At 46.6% G+C, this 22041-nt stretch overlaps 2 protein-coding genes across 6 annotated transcripts in view; both read left to right on the top strand.

Annotated features, from left to right (window-relative positions):
• The window catches only part of LOC121567871 (stAR-related lipid transfer protein 13-like), a 115075-nt gene extending 106316 nt beyond the window's left edge, over positions 1-8759 (top strand). For all 4 annotated transcript variants that reach the window (XM_041878220.2, XM_045220285.1, XM_045220286.1 and 1 more), the window contains 10 exons: positions 917-980; positions 1848-3268; positions 3637-3807; positions 3918-4077; positions 4208-4406; positions 4708-4921; positions 5864-5978; positions 6222-6718; positions 6930-7106; positions 7298-8759. In XM_041878220.2, coding sequence (XP_041734154.2) covers positions 917-980; positions 1848-3268; positions 3637-3807; positions 3918-4077; positions 4208-4406; positions 4708-4921; positions 5864-5978; positions 6222-6718; positions 6930-7106; positions 7298-7415 — 3136 coding nt within the window. In that variant the 3' untranslated portion in view covers positions 7416-8759. The remainder of the gene's footprint in view (positions 1-916; positions 981-1847; positions 3269-3636; positions 3808-3917; positions 4078-4207; positions 4407-4707; positions 4922-5863; positions 5979-6221; positions 6719-6929; positions 7107-7297) is intronic.
• Positions 8760-13293: 4534 nt separating this feature from the next.
• LOC121567869 (neurobeachin-like) overlaps positions 13294-22041 on the top strand; it is a 311893-nt gene continuing 303145 nt past the window's right edge. For both annotated transcript variants that reach the window (XM_045220277.1, XM_045220272.1), the window contains exon 1: positions 13294-13689. In XM_045220277.1, the coding sequence (XP_045076212.1) occupies positions 13426-13689 (264 nt within the window). In that variant the 5' untranslated portion in view covers positions 13294-13425. The remainder of the gene's footprint in view (positions 13690-22041) is intronic.

The raw sequence follows: 22041 nt of genomic DNA, 5'->3' as shown, positions 1-22041 counted from the left end.
GCCAAAGGCCCCTACTCTCTGCCAGGCTAGCTGTGCCAAAGGCCCCTACTCTCTGCCAGGCTAGCTGTCCCACAGACCCCTACTCTCCTACACTGTCAGACTAGCTGTCCCACAGACCCCTACTCTCAGTCAGACTAGCTGTCCCACAGGCCCCTACTCCCCTACTCTCTGCCAGGCTAGCTGTCCCACAGACCCCTACTCTCCTACTCTCTGACTGGGTCCCAAATGGCACCCTATTCCCTATATTGTGCAATACTTTTGACCGTAGTGCACTATATAGGGAATAGGATGACATTTGGGACGTAACCACACTGTTTATAGGGTATATTGTAAATTCCCATTGTTACTCTAGCAACTTGTGGGTGGGATTTAATTGAAACCAAATCTAACAGTTATGGAGCTGTTTAGAGCTGGTTAGCCCAGAAAATACCAACAGGAACTTAATTTCCTGTGTGTTTGTGAACCCTACTGGATAGAAGGAGAGAGTGACTAAGAGGGAGCAGGAACAGGAAGTCTGTGTGCAGCTGGAGAAGCAGCAGAGACTAGTCCATTAGCTGTTGATGGAGAATCTCTGTGAACCACAGGCGAATAGACTAATGACTACCACAGCAGGCTACCATCAGCCCCTCAGCGTGTCAGCAGTCTTCACCAATTAGATCCCTGTCAGGGAGAGAGAGGCCAGAAGCAGACAGACAGGCAGGGAGATGGCCAGAGCATCTGTCCATTAAGCTATTAGCCACAGTTGGCAGGCATGATTAGGTTTGGGCTGCCCTGGCTGGGTAGTCGTCAGCCCCGAAGTCATTTAACTCCTGGACTGGAGAACTAACTGTGTCTATTCCTGGTGACTTCTCTTGAAGAGAAGGATGAACTCTGAGAATGTGATTGTTTACATCCATCTGGCTTGTTTTTCTTCCAGACGACTCAACACCTTGAACAAGTGTGCCTCTATGAAACTAGACGTCAACCTTCCTAAGAAAAAGGTAAGTAGAGGTTTTAATTATTATTATATTATTATATATTATGACCGTTATGATCTTGTTCAGTTGCACAATGATATTGTATAACAGCTTTAGTCAATGCAAGGATATTATGTATACCTTTCTAGGGTATTATGGTAATAATTACTGAGGATATCAGCTAAGTAGTAGTCCTGTAACAACACAAAACGACTCCTCCTCTTACCCCTCTATTCTTCCATCCCTCTATCCTTCCATCCCTCTAACTCAGATACTGTGATATGTGAAATGTGTCCATTGTTGTATTCCTTAAAGGGTGTCCTACTTTTGACCAGTGCCCTGGTCAAACGTAGTGCACTATAAGGAATAGGGTGCCATTTGGGACGCACCCAACACCTCTGTTGTTTCATCTTCCTTCAGTGTGGAGGACGTTTCCTATTGGTTTATTTATGGCTGTAGAACCTGATTAGTGATGTTAAATCATCATGATTATGTGATCGATAAAGAACTGTAATGTGATTATAACTGAACAGACACATCCTCTGGCTCCATCGTTTACTGTTAGGAAAAAACACAGATAACATTTGTCTCTCCTTCTTGGAACAGATACAGACAGGCTGTGATGCCACACCCTCACAGATCTCACAATCACAATATCTAGATACAGCTGTCCCATCAGCTTATAACTAGAACCAATCATTCGGATTATGTCTTGTTACCATGTGTTGATAAAAGTGTACTGACAGTGCTATTTGTCTTCTCCCTTCCTGTGTGTCCAGAGTGAAGACTCGGATGATTGTGTTTATGTAACTGTTAACTGGTTTAGATTTCTACCTGACTAGGTGATCATGGGTTGATAATTGATTTTGTGTTGTCTTCCTGTGTATTCAGAGTGAAGACTCTGATGAGGAGGACCTATTTGCCATCAGTGACAGATGGACGTTTGAGTGGACGAGCCGCCGCTGGTCCAGACTAAAGGGGGAGGGGCAGAGTCCCAGAGAGGGGGAGGGGCGGGGCCTGCGGAACACCACCAGTAGCGAGAGTGTTCTAACTGACCTCAGTGAACCAGAGGTCTCATCTCTCCACAGTGAAAGCAGTGGGGGGAGTGGCCACCAGGCCGTGAGCACAGAGGACTCGGACTGTTCTAAACGGAACTACTCCGACTCTGCAGCCATGCCTGAACCTGACTCCACCTCCCTTACCCTGTCACATCTCCCTAAACACCTCCCCTACTATGGCTCGCTGCCCGCCAAAAACAGCCGCGCCGGACGGACCCGAGCCAAGGACTTCCTGTGCCGCATGGAGACACTACGTTCCCGGGGTACGCTGGATAGAGGGCGGAGCAAGATGCTGGTGATCAGCGCTCCGGTACTGCAGACGGAGCCGCAGGCCCTGAAGATGCTGCGCTGTGTGGAGATCACCAATGGGGATGGGTCGGGGGCGGTGGAGGTATACACTGGGGGACCAACCCTAGGGCTAACCCCCCAGTGCCCCTCCAGCAGCGAGAACAGCCACTCCAGCGGCAGCACCATCTCCTCCCCCAGTCTGAAGGAGAGGAAGCCCCACTCCCAGCGGACGGACCGGTCCGACGCCAAGCGCAGTGGCATGTATCTGGAGGACTTGGCCGTATTTTCCAGCCTGCAGCAGAACAGTGGCGTGGCCCAGGGGAAGAGGGGCGTAGCCGAACACAACCGGCATAATGAGTTCCACTCCTACGAGGACCTGGTGGTCCACATCCCCAAAGACCACAAGCCTGGCACCTTCCCCAAGGCCCTGTCCATAGAGAGCCTCTCTCCCACCCTGGGGGCCTCTGTCCCCTGGCACACTGGCAGCCTCAACCCCCTGGAGCCCCAGTCCAACCCCAACTCCCAACCTAACTCTAACCCCAGGGAGTTCCACCACTGCCCGGCCACCCAGTGCTGCCCACGGGGCAGTAGGATCAGTGTGTACGACAACGTCCCTGGGTCTCACCTCTATGCCTCTACTGGAGACCTGCTGGACCTGGAGAAGGAAGACCTGTTCCCCCACCTGGATGACATCCTGCAGCATGTCAATGGCCTGCAGCAGATAGTGGACCACTGGTCCAAGAACATGCTGCCCTCTGCAGGACTGGACGGACAGGGACTCCAGCCTGCAGGTTTGCAGTCCTCCAGCCAGATCACGCTGGACATTGAGGGGACGTCTGTTCTGGAGGGACAGAGCACAGCCAGTGACGGGGACAGAGACGGCATGTCCCTCAATGAGACTCACTGTACTGGATACAGAGAGAGGAGGGACTCAGGGGTGGGAGCATCACTAACCAGACCCAACCGGTAAGAATCATAGTCCTCAAATTATTATTAACATCTCAGTGTTTAGTTCCTTGTAGAAATCATTATCCTGTCATTATTTCCATACTGATAGTGCTAAATACGTACTCAAAACGTCCATATTTTAGAGGTGAAGTCTAGTGAATGATTTGTGGCCAGTTTCAGTAGTTTGATACATTTACAAATCTTCAAGTTGACATCATTGTCCAAGGCTGCATCCTAAATGGCACTCTATTCCCTACATAGTGCACCTTTTCCCTGCATACTTTCCTATGGGGATCTGGTCAAAAGTAGTGCACTATATAGGGAATAGGGTGCTCTTTGGAACGTATATTAACTGTTCTCCTCTCTCTCTCTCTCTCTGGCATTAGTCTGCGATGGCCCAGCTTCCAGATGTCCAACCGGCTCAGCCACGCAGTAGCCTCGCTCCAGATCACCAACCAATCAGCAGGCCAGCTCAGCCTGCTGCAGAAGTTCTCTCTCCTCCGCCTCACGGCCATCATGGAGAAATACTCCATGTCCAACAAACACGGATGGACCTGGTGAGTACAATCAATCAATCAACCAATCAATCAACCTTGTCAAGGCTGAACCCTATTCCTGTGTGTGTGAGTAGACATGGGACTAATTCTGTGTTGTCTCTCTCTGTCAGGTCGGTTCCAAAGTTCATGAAGAGGATGAAGGTTCCAGACTACAAGGACAAGAATGTGTTTGGTGTTCCTCTGATTGTTCATGTCCAGCGCTCTGGTCAGCCCCTCCCCCTCAGCCTGCAGCAGGCCCTCCGATACCTCAGGAGCCAGTGTCTAGACCAGGTCAGTCTCTCTCTGTTATACTGTGTTACAGTAGACTGTCAGTCTCTCTCTCTGTAGAACCAGTCAGTCGGTCAGTATCTAGACCAGGTCTGTCTGTCTGTCTGAACGTTCTGCTCTACTCCGTCTATAGGTGGGTCTGTTCCGTAAGTCTGGTGTGAAGTCTCGTATCCAGGCGCTGAGGCAGATGAATGAGGCATCTCCTGATGATGTCAGCTACGAGGACCAGTCAGCGTACGACATAGCAGACATGGTCAAACAGTTCTTCAGAGACCTGCCTGAACCTCTACTGACCAGCAAGCTGGGAGAGACCTTCCTACACATCTACCAGTGTAAGGACTGATACACACAGGCACATGCACACACACACACACACACACGCGCACACACACACACACACACACACACACACACACACACACACACACACACACACACACACACACACACACACACACACACACACACACACAGAGACAGACAGACAAATCATACTAAGGTCTCTCTCCATTGCCCATGGTTGGATAGTTCAACCACTATCTCTGTCTCACTCTCGTTCCCTCTCTCCTCTCCTCTCTTCTCCTCCTTCTATTCCTCCCTCCCTATATCCCTTCCTCCCTCTCCTCCCTCCAGATGTTCCTAAGGACCAGCGGTTGCAGGCTGTGCAGGCGGCCATTATGCTGATGTCAGACGAGAACAGGGAGGTGCTCCAGATGTTGCTCTGCTTCCTGTCTGATGTCACTTCCTCTGTGGAGGAGAACCAGATGACTCCCATGAACATTGCTGTGTGTCTGGCCCCGTCCCTGTTCCACCTCAACATCCTGAAGAATGACAACCTCTCACCCAGGTACACTACACTACACCACACACACACACACACACACACACAGGTACATCACCTGAGCAGCTCTAAAGTAGGACCAAATGAGGCACCCTGGACTGTTCCTTCAGCAGTGTATATAATGGGCTGATACAACTATAACCCACTGGGTCTTGAATTTGGGTCACCTTGCTGTGCTCTATAATACATAATGATCCTATATACAATATGCCCTCTTATTAGACTCCCCAGTGATGATGTCCTCCTAACTAGGTCTCTATGAAGACTGATGTTAACCAGGTGGGAGTCTGGCTCAGGCATCAGGGGTTCAGCTACAGTGGACTAACTAACTACAGTAGACTGCCTATCTGGTTCTGGGCTGTTTTTATTAAGAAGGTTCTGGAGTTCCAGGGTACTCTTTAAAACACTGTGTTTTATGACATCACGCTGTGTACAAACAGTAACCTCTCAATTAACTAACTGGTGGAACAGGATCAAAGGGATAGCATGTAGAGAGAGATGTTGAGATGACAGGGAGGAGGGAGAGGAGAGAGATGTTGAGATGACAGGGAGGAGGGAGAGGAGAGAGATGTTGAGATGACAGGGAGGAGGGAGAGGAGAGAGATGTTGATGACAGGGAAGAGGGAGAGGAGAGAGATGTTGAGATGACAGGGAGGAGAGAGAGGGATTGTAGGGAGGCCAGAGAGGGTTGGGAAGGCAGGGAAGGAGGGAGGACAGGAGAAAGCGAGGGTTAGGAGCTGTGACGAGTGGGTGTCTCGGCTGCATGGGGGACTCTGTTTATCTAGTGGGTTGGGAGGGAGGTTAACTAGCTGTTTTCAGTGGGAGAGAGGGAAGAGGTTAATGTGTTCATTTGGCACCTCGGCTGATGGACTCTGGCTGCTGTGTTCATAATTGTCTCGTTACCCATGATCCTCTGCTGTGTTAATAACTGTTACCCATGATCCTCAGGGCCATGCAGAGGAAGTACGCGACAGGCCGGCCCGACCAGAAGGACCTGAATGAGAACCTTGCTGCGACGCAGGGACTCGCCCACATGATCATAGAGTGCAACCGACTGTTTGAGGTAATAGACCTGAATAGAATACTTCATTACTAATCAACAATGTTACTAAGATGCCTTAGATACATTGGATCTCATTATAAAACATTATAAAGGCTCATACCTGTCGACAGGTAAGATATAAAGCATTATACCTTCAGCCTTTTAAGTGTTATCGAACCATAAAAAAAAAAGTTTGTCATTTAGCAGACGCTCTTATCCATAGCGACCTGATCTCTGATTGATCTTTCTTCTCCGAACAATCAGATTCCTCACGAGATGGTGACTCAGTCCAGGAAGTCATACGTGGAGGCAGACCTTCACGCTCCCACCTTAAAGGAGCTCTGTAGACAGCAGGAGGAGGATGATGTGTCCTACCAGACAGAGACTAGTCTCAGCCAGACACACACAGAGACCAGACCACATAACCTGTACCAGAGCTACATAGAGAGCAGGCTCCAGGAGCTCCTGAAGGAGGCCAGAGAGAAGGCTAAGTGCTGGGTGTCCTGCACCAGTTCAGACAACACTGAGCTCTACTGTAAGAAGGTGGGTGATGGGAACCCTTTGCGGCGGTGGCGTGTGGTGGTGGAGGTGGAGGCCCCTCCCTCGGTGGTGTTGAACCGCGTGCTGCGAGATCGCCACCTGTGGGACGTGGACCTGCTGCAGTGGAAGGTAGCTGAGACTCTGGACAGACACACTGAGGTGTTCCACTATGTCCTCAACCGCATGCCCCCACACCCCAGCAGAGACTTCCTGGTCCTACGGTGAGTGTGTGTTTGCATGTGTGTGTTTGTATTTAGAATTTTGACATTTACATTTCAACTCAGAGGAAACCTGAATCCCCAAGATAATGTTAAATGCTATGTATGTTGTTTCTGTAGAGCTCACATCAACCTAAAGCCCTGTCTGTTCTATATGTACTGAATGAAGCTGACTCTGTCTGTCTGTCTGTCTGTCTCTGTCTCTTTCTGTCAGGTCGTGGAGGACTGACCTTCCCAAGGGGACGTGTGCATTGGTGTGTGTGTCTGTAGAACATGAGGACTGTCCCCGGGTCGGTGGGGTGAGGGCCGTGGTTCTAGAGTCTAACTACCTTCTAGAACCCTGCGGCTCTGGGAAGTCCAGACTCACTCACATCTGCAGGGTAGACCTCAAGTGAGTCCACACATAACATACCTTAGCATATACTGTATAAATAGAAAGTTAATTTCGAAGATTGTGTAGATTTGTGTGTGAATCTGACTGTTGTTATTGTTGTAGTTGTTGTTATTGTTATTGTTGTAGTTGTTGTTGTTATGTTTGAACCTGACCATATGTTGTTGTTGTTGTTGTTGTTGTTGTTCCAGGGGGCGGAGTCCAGAGTGGTACAACAAGGCCTTTGGTCACCTCTGTGCTGCTGAAGCTGCTCGCATTCGCAACTCCTTCCAACCAATCAGCACAGAGGGGCCAGAGACCAAGATCTGACACTAGAGTCTTCCATAGACCCACCCCATACCTGGAGGGAATTAGACCCAACCTGGCCTGGCCTAGAGCTAGTTTAACCGAGTTGGATTTGTAACCTCACTCCCCGGCCTGAAATGTCTCCACCTGCGCCATCAAACTGCTAACTTTTTGGTAGCGTAGTTGGCTAAGACGTTGCCAAGATGCTGGTCACCTGTGTTTGCTAGACAGAGGACGCGAGCTCAAGGACCAGTAAGGATTTGTGAGTGAGGAAGCTATACCGAGGAAGCACAGTGACATCTAATTATTTCTGGAGCTAGACCCATCCATGTCTGGTGCTAGAGGAGGACTGAGAGGAGGAGTATACATTCATAGCGTCCAGAAGCCAATAGGCAGAGCTGAAGCACTAAACCAGCGGATGGCCGCCCTATCGCATCTGACCACCGAACATCGGTCGTCATATTCTATTTATTTCCCGACGATTCTACATGTTGAATTGCCACTGTTCGTCAACCCCCAGCAGGTGATCTACTGTGCCAATGTTCATGTCTGGTTTGAAATTTGATGCCAGAACACAGAGACTGAAGAGAGTATGGAGCTTCTCTGGACTATCTACACAATGACACAAGAAGACCTCCTTAGGTGCTGGACGTTATTAAAACATTATTATGATGTTATTATGACATTATTATAATATTATTATTATTATTATTATTATTTGTATTATTATGACCGAAAGGGGACAGAATGATCCTGCCAATGTCCATTAGTATTTAGTATTACAGTTATGTCTTGGACATTTAAGCTCTTCAAAGCTTCTGGGAAGCTGTATATTATTTTATTAATGTAAAATGTGATGCTTTATGTTAGATATGTTGTGTGTGCACGCATGTGTCTGTATATATCTGTGTGTGTGAAAACATACAAGCATACTAGCTGTATATACTGTATAATTGAAAGGCTTAATGCTACAACTTATATATTGATTCCTGCATTGCGTCATTGTTATTGTAATTGATACGGTACTAATCTGTAAGCTGGTTTTACTGGGCTTCAACAGTGCTGTGTGTGTCTGAATGGGTGTAATGTTATTCTATATGACCTTAGTGTTTAAGGTTGAAAACATGTTGCGTCATAAATGGCACCCTATTTCCTATATAGTGCACCACTTTTTAGCAGAACCCTCATAGGGCTCTGGTCAAAAGTAGTGCACTATAAAAGGGAACAGCGTGCCATTTGGGATGGAGCCCATGTGACTCAGGTTTGATCTCCAGACCTGCTGTAGAGAGCTGGCTGGACTGAGCTTCAGCTTAGTTCCAGAGACAAGATTTTTTAATTAAACAATGTAAAAAATGTTTATGAAATGTTTACATTGCGTGTTTATTATTTTTACACAGACAAATGCAATTAGAATGGATTAGAATAGAAACGTAATTGCTCTAAGGGAATTTGTTTAATTGAAAGTCGCTCTCTATTCACTCCAGTTGCAGTTTGTTTATTTGTATGTTGTATGTTCTGCTAGTCAACACCTCACCTCACATGGTGTGTTCTCTACTTCACATCTACTTCACCTACACAGGGCAATGTTCCCAATCACTGCCCTAGGGCATTGGGATCTGTTTTTTGCAATGGCACCCTCGTCCCTAGTGCACAGCTTTAAACCAGGGTTTTGGTCAAAAGTTGTGCACTATGTAGGGAATAGGGTGCCATTTGGGACGCATTCTATGCATTTACTCTATACCACCCTGCATCCCACTGCTGGCTTGCCTCTGAAGCTAAGCAGGGTTGATCCTGGTCGGTCCCTGGATGGGAGACCAGATGCTGCTGGAAGTGGCCAGGCAATCTTTCCTCTGGTCAAATAAAATGCAAAAAACAGATCCCAATGCCCTAGGGCAGTGATTGGGAACATTGCCCTGTGTAGGGTGGCGTCTTTCAGATGGGACTTTAAACAGGTGTCCTGACTCTCTGTGGTCACTAAAGATCTATGGCACTTATCGTAAGAGTTAACCCCGGTGTCCTGGCTAAATGTCCATCTTGGACACCTAATCATCCCCAGCTTTGAATTGGCTCATTCATCACCCCTTCTCTCCCTCTCCCCTGTAATTATTCCCCAGGTTGTTGCAGTAAATGAGATTGTGTTCTCAGTCAACTTATCTTCAGGGAATTTGTCTAAACCAAAAAATTACCATCTATAACAATCTACTGGCCTCCCAACGTTCTAATGACCTTTCACCCCTGACCCCACATAGCTGTTCCACACCATAGAGAACAGACATGTGATGTCAGGGACACCGCCAGCAACAATATACCAGATCATGTTGACATACCTCTCTCCCGAATACCACCACACACAGTCACATGCTGCCTAAAGAAGACATGGAGAAGTATGAATGAGGAAGAGATGAAGGCAGGAATCAACTGGGATGAGGTCAAGGAAACCATCCAGAACAGAGTTTGCTGGAGATGAGCACCGTTGACGCTCTTTGCTCCACTAGGAGCTGACAGGAATAAGTCAGGTAAGTCAAGACGCAGTCAGAATACCTCTCTCCTGTGCACACTCCATCAGAACAGACACTCCCATACACTCTTAGTTAGACCAGGACAAGTTAGAGCTATATTAGCCATAGAATAGTTATAACCCTGGTCTCCTTATAGCAGCAGGCTAGGCAGCGAGTTGGTGTCCAGAGTCACATGCTACACAGACAGAACAGGACAGGATTAGACTGGAGGCCTTATTTCTGTCAAGAACACAATGACAGGGGAGGCCTGGGAGCACATAGTGGAATTGAATCAGGGAGAGAATAGAGTGATACCGAACTTGAAACATTTCCTTTGAATAGCACCCAGAGTTTTTTCAGAGGGTGGCAGAAAAATCTGTCGATGTGCCCTTGAGCAAGGCACTTACCCCTAATTTCTCCAGGGTCGCCATTGATAATGGCAGACCCTGGCCGTGACCCCACTCTCCAAGGGTGTCTCAGGGGGAGTTAGGATATGCAAAAAACACATTTACAATTTCCACGTGTATTAATACACACTTGTACATGTGTGTAATAGGACAAATATAAGCACCCACCAAATTATTATTATTATTTATTATTTACAGGATATTGTTGCTCCCTGGTGGTCATACTGTGTATTATAACCTGCAGTCAGCCTGTTGAACTATCAACTCAGGGTTGTTGTTCATCTGTATTTTGTCTTTCATACATATGGTATACGTTTTATTGAAATAATCAGATTCATGATGGAGGGATCACAAAAGATCGCTTATACCAAATCGACCCCAGACCCTATGCCCTATGAACCTGTGCCGATTTGAAAGGATTTTACAGGTGGAGAAATATGGTAATAGCTCCAACTTGCACTCTGATATGCTACTGCATACTGCATACACCAATCAGATACATAGGGCATAGGTTCTAGGGCACATGTGTCAGACTCATTCCACAGAGGGCCGAGTGTCTGGGGGTTTCGCTCCTCCCTTGTACTTGATTGTTGAATTAAGGTCACTGATTAGTAAGGAACTCCCCTCACCTGGTTGTCTAGGTTTTAATTGAAAGGAAAAACCAAAAACCCGCAGATACTCGGCCCTCTGTGGAATGAAGACATCCTGTTCTAGGGGTTGATTTGGGATTGGGCCATATATACTGAACAAAAATATAAAGGCAACATGCAACAATTGTATTGATTTTACTGAGTTACAGTTCATATTAGGAAATCAGTCAATTGAAATAAATTCATTAGGCCCTAATCTATGGATTTCACATGACTGGGAATACAGATATGCATCTGTTGGTCACAGATACCTTTAAAGAAAATGGGTCACACAATGGGCATCAGGATTGCCATGGATAAAAAGCAATTGGGTTCATTGTCCGTAGTTTATGCTTAACCATACCATAACCCCACCGCCACCATGGGGCACTCTGTTCACAACGTTGACATCAGCAAACCGCTCGCCCACACGACGCCATACACGTGGTCTGCGGTTGTGAGGCCGGTTGGACGTACTGCCAAATTCTTTTAAATGACATTTGAGGCGGCTTATGGTAGAGAAATGAACATTCAATTCTCTGGCAACAGCTCTGGTGGACATTCCTGAAGTCAGCATGCCAATTGCACGCTCCATCAAAACTTGAGACATCTGTGGCATTGTGTTGTGTGACAAAACTGCACATTTTAGAGTGGCCTTTTAATGTCCCCAGCACAAGGTGCACCTGTGTAATGATCATGCTGTTTTTACCAGCTTCTTGATACGCCACACCTGTCAGGTGGATGGATTATCTTGGCAAAGGAGAAATGCTCACTAACAGGGATGTAAACTAATTTGTGCACCAAATTTGAGAGAAATAAACTTTTTGTGCATATAGAAAATTTCTGGGATCTTTTATTTCAGCTCATGAAACATGGGCCCAACACTTTACATGTTGCGTTTATATATATTTTTCAGTACAGCTACCTCCAATCTTCACATAAATCATGTATTTATTTATCCACTAGATGGCGTCATCTGACTTCTGAACAATACAGCTTCATCAAACAGACGAGATGCTGAAGGTTACAGATTTATTTTGCGTCCCAATTGGCACACTATTCCCTATATAGTGCATTACTTTGAACAGGGTCCCATCCCAAGTGGCCCCTATTCCCTACATAGTACACTACTTTTTTATGGGCCCTGGTCCAAATAAGTGCACTATATAGGGAATAGGGTGCCATTGGGGACATATATTTAGTAACTTCCCCTAAACCTGTTCTTTCTGTTCTGTCTATTCTTCTATGGTTCTGCAGGACGACTCTCCAAGGTCACTTCCACATCTACAGACTGTTCAACGAGATGCAGAGACACCAGGAGTCCAATTTACATAATGAAGTAAAAGACAAGTAGACAGCCTTACCCTGGTGTGTGTGTGTGTGTGTGTGTGTGTGTGTGTGTGTGTGTGTGTGTGTGTGTGTGTGTGTGTGTGTGTGTGTGTGTGTGTGTGTGTGTGTGTGCGCATGCATATTTATTGTCTTGAGCTGCAATTAAAACGAGATTTGTTTCCCCACACAGTTCAGATTCAATAATGATTTAAATTAAATTGATTTAAATTAAAACAGCAAAGGCACAGTAATTCAGTCTTTTTTTCATTTCCAACATTTGGTGCAGTGATAGTTAAGCTGTTCAATAGAATGATTCCTCTACCACAGTGAAGCTGTCTGGAAGTAAAAAGAAATGTTAGAGTAGTGTCCTCCCATTGTATGACTCATATAAATCAGAGAATAGGTCCCAAACGGCACCCTATTCCCTTTATAGTGCACTTTTGACCAGAGCCCTACAGTGCACTGTAATGGGAATAGGGTGCCACTTGTATTTAGACTACCTGTAATAAAACAATTATTCAAACTACCAGCCAAGCTTTTCACAATCTAAGCTTTAATAAGGTGCTTTCTCTATTGTGTAACTGGCTCTTTCACTAAAAACCCTATAAAGCTTTTGAGTAACCTTTTCCTCCCTTCTATTGGCTACTGTTTTGATAAATTCAGCTTAGACAGCAATAAAACCACAAAGATAGACTGATTCACAACCAATTCAACTGTAAAGGCTTTGTTGAATCCTTTTAAAGTATTCTTTCCTAAGGTTACACCTCATTTACCAATTCTTCAATTCAGGGTTTTGTTAGAGTGGTTCTCTTAGTTTGTCTGCAGCCAGGCGTGATGCGCTTCTTCCCGCAGGCAGGGGGCGGCAACATGACGGAGAGTGGCAGAGCGGTAGCCTAGAGACCCTGCAGCGGCTGCCGCGCTGTTCATGTTCACTCTGTTCAGATTACCAGAAGACGTCTGCGTACAGGGACGGTCACGGCTCGTTCTACCCTCAATAAATTATTACCAGATTGTATTTCCTATTCGCGCACGGCAGAGAGAGTGGATGGAACCGGTAGAGGGGTTTCCTTTTCGTCAGGCTCTTCCAGAATCTTCAACAATTTTTTCCCCTGTTTAATTGATGCAGTTGAACAGCGATTAAAACAGGTGACATCGATCTGGCTGAAAGGACATGACAAGCGAGAGGCCGGCATTGAAGATGCCGGGTGCTGTGTCGCTTTCGGACCGACAAATCCCCCCGTGTCATGGGCAGCCAGGGGGCTTTGGTACCGGGGAAATAATGGTATCTGGCTCGGGCTCTATGGTTCTACCGGCTGGGATGATCAACCCGCAGGTGCCCATCCGGAATATCAAGATGAAATTCGCGGTTCTGATCGGATTGATCCAGGTGGGGGAGGTTAGCAACAGGGATATCGTGGAGACTGTGCTCAACCTGGTAAGGAAATATAGGCTATTTCAGCCACAGCATCTCACACATGTAACACAAAAGCCTCAACACGCACAGAGCGCTACATTGTACCGCCATAATAAAGGGTAATGGTCTCAGCGGGTGACTCGATGACTGGCAAAACGGCAGGTTGCTACTGCTGCATGTGTTCTGTTCTGTACAGGTCTGATATTGTAGTCTAGAGACCCTTTAACTAGAGATTACAAATAGGGTGTTATTAGAGATGGGGTGCATTCTTATTAGGGATTGAGGCATTACTCTGAACTCTCTTATGGAGTGTGACACTGTTTCCTCAGTTGAGTTTGTGCTTGTTAGGCTACACTTCAGTATCTGAAGATGACAACTAACATAACATTTACAGATACAGGAGGCATGAAGGGTCATCATGGTGCCCAGGTCTGAGGTGGTGGATGGGACCACAGAAGGTTTCCCACTGAGCAAAAAATGGTTGAATCAACGTTTCCACATCATTTCAACCCCAAAAATCAAAGTGATGATGTTGAATCAACATGGAAAACTGATTGTATTTGCAAAAAGTCATCAATGTAAGGGCATTTTATCTTTTTTTCACCCAACTTTTTAACCTAAATCCAATGACATGGTGACATTTGTTGTTGATTTCATATTGAATTCACGTTAGTTGACATCTCAACCAACTATAAATCAAAACTAGATGTTAAACGAATGTCTGTGCCAAGTGGGGTGTGTCTGTTTGTGTCTGACTGTATGTCTGTCTGTGTGTTTGTGCGTGTGTCTGATTGTCTGTAGGTACAGGGCAGAGATTTGTGCTCCAGTGGTCTGGCTGCTAGACCCATTCCACCTGAATGCTCCGTCATAACCAGGGGAACAAGAAGCACACCAGCTAGCTCCAGCACACTGACACATGTCTACAGCCCCTCTGCATCAGATGCAGACTCATGCCATGGTGTTCAGACTTACTTCACCCTTTTGCTCTGTGGTGAGCATAGATCTTCCACAATACTGCATCAGCCACCACAATACTATCCATTATCATGACCATATGGATCCCAGGGATGTTATCAGCTCAGATTGGAAACATGATATGAATGTTTACAGGAGATGGATCAATCTGTCAACAGGCTTCAGCTTAGTGGAGTTGAACTTGACACTCAGTGTGAAATCGAGACTAAGTCAATGGTGATTATTTTCTATGGGGAAGATTCCTCTGTAGTACAGTAACGTGGCTGTATCTTCAATAGATGCTGATGTAAAAATGGCTTTATAAATACATGTGATTAATTGATTTGACATGGAAGTATATATATATAACTTTAGGTGGACATTGGCTAGTGAAGTTTGGTAGTGACAGTAAAGCCTAACTGTAGCTGATGCCTAGTTCAGACTTCATCACAACCCTAATGGTAGCTATAGTATGGTAGCTATTGCAGGTATGAAGATGGAAACAGTCCATTCAATCATCATATTTCACTAATAGTTCCCATTTGGCCTCTTAGGCTTCATGGCTAATATATCTGGGTAAATTGGGAAATATTAGTCCTAATAGTCTATAGTTGTTTCATACAGTGGGGGAAAAAAGTATTTAGTCAGCCACCAATTGTGCAAGTTCTCCCACTTAAAAAGATGAGAGAGGCCTGTAATTTTCATCATAGGTACACGTCAACTATGACAGACAAAATGAGATTTTTTTTGCAGAAAATCACATTGTATGATTTTCAATGAATTTATTTGCAAATTATGGTGGAAAATAAGTATTTGGTCAATAACAAAAGTTTCTCAATACTTTGTTATATACCCTTTGTTGGCAATGACACAGGTCAAACGTTTTCTGTATGTCTTCACAAGGTTTAAACACACTGTTGCTGGTATTTTGGCCCATTCCTCCATGCAGATCTCCTCTAGAGCAGTGATGTTTTGGGGCTGTCGCTGGGCAACACGGACTTTCAACTCCCTCCAAAGATTTTCTATGCGGTTGAGATCTGGAGACTGGCTAGGCCACTCCAGGACCTTGAAATGCTTCTGACGAAGCCACTCCTTCGTTGCCCAGGCGGTGTGTTTGGGATCATTGTCATGCTGAAAGACCCAGCCACGTTTCATCTTCAATGCCCTTGCTGACGGAAGGAGGTTTTCACTCAAAATCTCACGATACATGGCCCCATTCATTCTTTCCTTTACACGGATCAGTCGTCCTGGTCCCTTTGCAGAAAAACAGCCCCAAAGCATGATGTTTCCACCCCCCATGCTTCACAGTAGGTATGGTGTTCTTTGGATGCAACTCAGCATTCTTTGTCCTCCAAACACGACGAGTTGAGTTTTTACCAAAAAGTTCTATTTTGGTTTCATCTGACCATATGACATTCTCCCAATCCTTTTCTGGATCATCCAAATGCACTCTAGCAAACTTCAGACGGGCCTGGACATGTACTGGCTTAAGCAGGGGGACACATCTTGCACTGCAGGATTTGAGTCCCTGGCGGCGTAGTGTGTTACTGATGGTAGGCTTTGTTACTTTGGTCCCAGCTTTCTGCAGGTCATTCACTAGGTGGTTCTGGGATTTTTGCTCACCGTTCTTGTGATCATTTTGACCCCACGGGGTGAGATCTTGCGTGGAGCCCCAGATCGAGGGAGATTATCAGTGGTCTTGTATGTCTTCCATTTCCTAATAATTGCTCCCACAGTTGATTTCTTCAAACCAAGCTGCTTACCTATTGCAGATTCAGTCTTCCCAGCCTGGTGCATGTCTACAATTTTGTTTCTGGTGTCCTTTGACAGCTCTTTGGTCTTGGCCATAGTGGAGTTTGGAGTGTGACTGTTTGAGGTTGTGGACAGGTGTCTTTTATACTGATAACAAGTTCAAACAGGTGCCATTAATACAGGTAACGAGTGGAGGACAGAGGAGCCTCTTAAAGAAGAAGTTACAGGTCTGTGAGAGCCAGAAATCTTGCTTGTTTGTAGGTGACCAAATACTTATTTTCCACCATAATTTGCAAATAAATTCATTAAAAATCCTACAATGTGATTTTCTGGATTTTTTTTTCTCAATTTGTCTGTCATAGTTGACGTGTACCTATGATGAAAATTACAGGCCTCTCTCATCTTTTTAAGTGGGAGAACTTGCACAATTGGTGGCTGACTAAATACTTTTTTCCCCCACTGTATGTAGAGAGATGTGTTGTGGAACTCCTTGTGGAAGTGGAAATTGTAGTTGAGTTTCAAATGGCACCCTATTTCCTATATAGTGCACTAGGTTTGACCCGAGCCCTATGGTCAAAAGTAGTGCACTATAGGAATAGTGTGCCATGTGGGAAGCATACTGTGTTTCATGTGATGGTTTTTAGTGCTGCATGTTAGGAGGTGTGTTTTTAATGTGCCCCTCGTATGATGAAACAGTCTGTATGATGATGATGATGTTGAACAGTTCTGTATCAGAGAACATTATATTTATTTCTTAGTAATGTGTCCTCTCCTCTAACTAATGGTTGGATTAACACGTCTCTCATCAGGCAGGACAAACTACTGTACATGAGAACTAGAATTAATGGCATAACACTCATTTAGGGATTGTTAAAGAGCAAAAATGGAATCTAAAAAGGTGATTGCTGTAATGGAAAACAGACACAAGCAGGCCAGGGTAGAGATGTAGTATGCATCCCAAATGGCACCCTATTCCTTATACAGTGGACTACTTTTGACCAGGGTATTATAAAGACAATAGGGTGCTACCCTATGAGTGTGCAGGGCTGCATCTGTCTGTGATTAATATCTCCACATTTCACTTGAGGTTGGATGAACACATACCGTAGCAGCACGGTCTCAATCAGAGAGAGACAGTGGGATGGGGGGAATATTTTAGCATAATGCTAATCGTGTCTCTCCTGTATGAATGAATGATTCAGAGGGTCAGGGCTCTGAACAGAGACCAGTCTGATTACAGAACAATGGAGAGAAAGACGTGGAGAGACAGAGAGCAGAGTCAAGTAGGATCAGGTTGACAATGATGAGTGGATGAAAGGAGGAGTAGGAAGATGTGGAGGTGGAGTAGGAGGGAAGAGAGATATAGGTCAAGTTCTTGCCCGACTAGATGTGCAGGCGTTGCATTGCATCAACCAATGGTTGCGTGCAACGTTGCCGTCATCGACTATGCAGTGTATGCAGCGATATCATATGATGTGGTTAGCTGATATGTTGAAAATACTGTACCTATCCAGGCGTTGTAAGATCTGGCATGCATCTGCAATGTAGTTGGGAAGGAACTCGACCATAGTGATCCATCGTATGAGGACCTGTAAAAACCTTGTAAAAACCGTGCCATGCAGATTTATCTTGATGTGTACATGCATCCTGAACATAGGGACTGACATTTTCCATCTAGCTAGCATTATGAATAACTAGGGTATATGACTGACGACTTGAGTTGGCCATCCCTTGAGTTGACTAGGGCTACGTCCCAAATGGCACCCTATTCCCTATATAGTGCACTACAGTAAATAGAGAATAGGGTGCCATTTGGGACGCACCTAGATGATGGGACACCACTCCTGGATCTGAAAGTGCTAAACTCGTGACAGATCAACATCATCCATCCGTTCGGACACATCAACTGTAGACCGTCCTGTGGAGGAGAATAATGAACCTCCTATCAGACAGATGCTACAACACTGTGTTGTGATGCTACAAGGCAGTATCCTGGCCCACGGTGCCACCGTCCCTCATCTCAGCTCATTAAGCCTGGTTAGCTCGTTTATCTTCTCTATTGAAGCCAGTCTGATGAAAGTTGTAAATAAGAAAACGTGTCATAATGAATGAAGTCTCCCCTCCACGTGGGTTTAATTCAGCAGGGTTCTATTCATTAGTGCACACCGTTTCACAACGGAAAAAGTTTTGCAAACGAAAATTACAGTTTCTTATCGGAAAAGTTCAGGTCTGTTTTCTTCAGTTTGGTTTCTAGTGAAATGAGATGCTGCACTACCTCCTGAGTGGCGCAGTGGTCTAAGGCACTGCATCGCAGTGCTAACTGTGCTACTAGAGATCCTGGTTCGAATCCAGGCTCTGTCGCAGCCGGCCGCGACCGGGTGACTCATGGGCGGCGCACAATTGGCCCAGCGTCGTCCAGGGTAGGGGAGGGAATGGCCGGCAGGGATGTAGCTCAGGGTTGTGGGTTTGATTCCCACGGGGGGCCAGTATAAAAAAAAAAAATGTATTCACTAACTGTAAGTCGCTCTGGATAAGAGCGTCTGCTAAATGACTAAAATGTAAATGTAATTAATTAGGACTTTTTCACTTAGCAACATTCAGATTCAGAGTGTTTAATAGTCACATGTACAGGGTTGCAGGTGTGATTGCGGGGTACAGTGGAAATCTTAGGCTTCGAGCTCCAACATGCAGGACTAAGTGAAATAAAATAATGAAAATGGTAATAAAAAAACAACAATAGAAATAGCACTATATACATCATAACAACTGTAGCAGTGATGGATAAATAAATGTCCATTGTGGTGGAGGCAGAGTAAAGACTGTTTAGGGGGTGTGGGGGAATGACCATAGGGGGGGCAGCATGACCATTGAGGGGGGTGTGGGGACCAAGTGAAAAAAAAAATATTTGTTGATCAGCAGTCTGTTCTTCACCTGTAGTTTGTCCCAGCAGCTCTGTAGATATGTAATAACACATCATGTCCATAAAGTGCTTCTCTGAAACCCAATAATGCTAAGTTCAGGGACCAGTACACAGCAGTACATATATGTTGCAATAGGCCTACAGTAACAGTGTGATAGATGCTGCAGTATGCCGACAGTAACAGTGTGATAGATGCTGCAGTAGGCCTACAGTAACAGTGTGATAGATGCTGCAGTAGGCCTACAGTAACAGTGTGATATATGCTGCAGTAGGCCTACAGTAACAGTGTGATAGATGCTGCAGTAGGCCTACAGTAACAGTGTGATAGATGATGCAGTATGCCTACAGTAACAGAGTGATAGATGCTGCAGTAGGCCTACAGTAACAGTGTGATAGATGCTGCAGTATGCCTACAGTAACAAGTGTGATAGATGCTGCAGTATGCCTACAGTAACAGTGTGATAGATGCTGCAGTAGGCTACAGTAACAGTGTGATATATGCTGCAGTAGGCCTACAGTAACAGTGTGATAGATGCTGCAGTAGGCCTACAGTAACAGTGTGATAGATGCTGCAGTAGGCCTACAGTAACCGTGGGATAGATGCTGCAGTATGCCTACAGTAACAGTGGGATAGATGCTGCAGTATGCCTACAGTAACAGTGTGATAGATATTGCAGTATGCCTACAGTAACAGTGTGATAGATGATGCAGTATGCCTACAGTAACAGTGTGATAAATGATGCAGTAGGCCAACAGTAACAGTGTGATAGATGCTGCAGTATGCCTACAGTAACAGTGAGATAGATGCTGCAGTAGGCCTACAGTAACAGTGTGATGTGTAGCCTAGCTGTGTTAGTGTACCAGCTTCATTAATCTACCCGGCCCCAGGAGACCAGCCCCAGTGACCTTGCTGCTGCAGTAATATAAAAAGAGTGTTTGAAATGGCTCCCTATATAGAGAATAGTGTGCCATTTGGGATGCAGCCAACGACAGGCTCATATTCATAAGGACCGCCCATGCATTCAGTGTGTAAGCACTCAGTCTCAGTGTGAGTAAGGATCACTACTTCTCATCTTTATATTTTCCTTGACTTGAAATCTAAATGTAAATCAGTAATGTGGCTAAACTCAGGCTACCGTTTGTCACATGGTGAAACAAGGTGAGTAGGACAGAGCCAGACGCAGGAGGTGAATCAAAGAATAGGGTTTATTTGACGACGAACGCCGAAGCCTGCCCGAACAAGGAGATGAGGCAGCTTCGGAGGGGGTCGTGACAGTATCCCCCCCCCTTGACGCGCAGCTCCAGCAGCGCACTGACACCGGCCCTGGCCAGGAGGATGTGGAGCAGGGCGATCTGGATGGCAACAGGGAGGGATTGAGGACATCCTTCACCGGGACCCAGCACCGCTCCCCTGGACCGTACCCCTCCCACTCCGCGAGGTACCGAAGGCCCGACGCCTTGAATCCAGGATGGAACGGACGGAGTACGCTGGGGCCCCCTCGATGTCCAGAGGGGGCGGAGGGACCTCCCGCACCTCAGACTCTTGGAGCGGACCAGCCATCACCGGCCTGAGGAAAGACACGTGAAACGAGGGGTTAATCCGGTAATCAGGAGGGAGAAGCAACCTATACGTAACCTCGTTCACTCTCCTCAGGACTTTGAACGGCCCCACAAACCGCGGGCCCAGCTTCCGGCAGGGCAGGCGGAGGGGCAAAGAACGGGTACAAAGAACGGGGCCTCATTGCGGTGGCAGTCCGCGTTGGATTTCTGGCGACGCACGGCGCGCTGGAGGTGAACGTGGGCGGCGTTCCACGTCTCCTCCACGCACTGAAACCAGTCGTCCACCGCAGGAGCTTTGGTCTGGCTCCGCTGCCACGGTGCCAGGACCGGCTGATTCCCTAAAACACATTGAAATGGTGACATGTTAGTGGAGGAGTGGTGGAGAGAGTTCTGGGCATATTCGGCCTATGCAAGAACACCGACCACTCCCCCGGCCGGTTCTGGCAGTAGGATCACAGAAACCTACCCACATCCTGATTCACCCGTTCCACCTGCCCATTAGATTCGGGGTGAAACCCAGAGGTCAGGCTGACCGAGACCCCCAGACTTTCCATGAATGCCTTCCAGACCCTAGACGTAAACTGGGGACCCTGGTCAGACACTATGTCCTCTGGCACCCCGTAGTGCCGGAAGACGTGAGTGAAAAGGGCTTCCGCAGTTTGCAGGGCCGTGGGGAGACCGGGCAGAGGAAGGAGGCGGCAGGCTTTAGAAAAGCGGTCCACAACCACCAGGATGGTGGTGTTACCCTGAGAGAGGGGAAGATCAGTTAGAAAATCGATCGATAAGTGGGACCATGGCCATGTGGAACTGGTAAGGGATGGAACTTACCCGCTGGAAGGTGCCTAGGTGCCTTACTCTGGGCGCACACCGAGCAGGAGGAGACATAAACCCTCATGTCCTTAGCCAAGGTAGGCCACCAGTACTTCCCGGTAAAGCAGCGCACTGTACGGCTGATGCCTGGGTGACCAGAGGAGGGCGACGTGTGTTCCCAATCGATAAGACGATCACGGACACTAGACGGCACGTACCGAAGCCCAGCTGGGCACTTAGGTGGAGATGGCTCTGTGTGTAAAGCCCGCTCTATGTCCGCGTCCACCGCCCACACCACTGGTGCCACAATGCAGGAGGCCGGGAGTATGGGGTTGTTATCAATGGGCCTCTCCTCTGTGTCGTACAGCCATGACAGT

This window comes from Coregonus clupeaformis, chromosome 6, assembly GCF_020615455.1.
Source record: "Coregonus clupeaformis isolate EN_2021a chromosome 6, ASM2061545v1, whole genome shotgun sequence".
NCBI lineage: Eukaryota > Metazoa > Chordata > Actinopteri > Salmoniformes > Salmonidae > Coregonus > Coregonus clupeaformis.
This window is presented reverse-complemented; position numbering and strand designations above follow the sequence as displayed.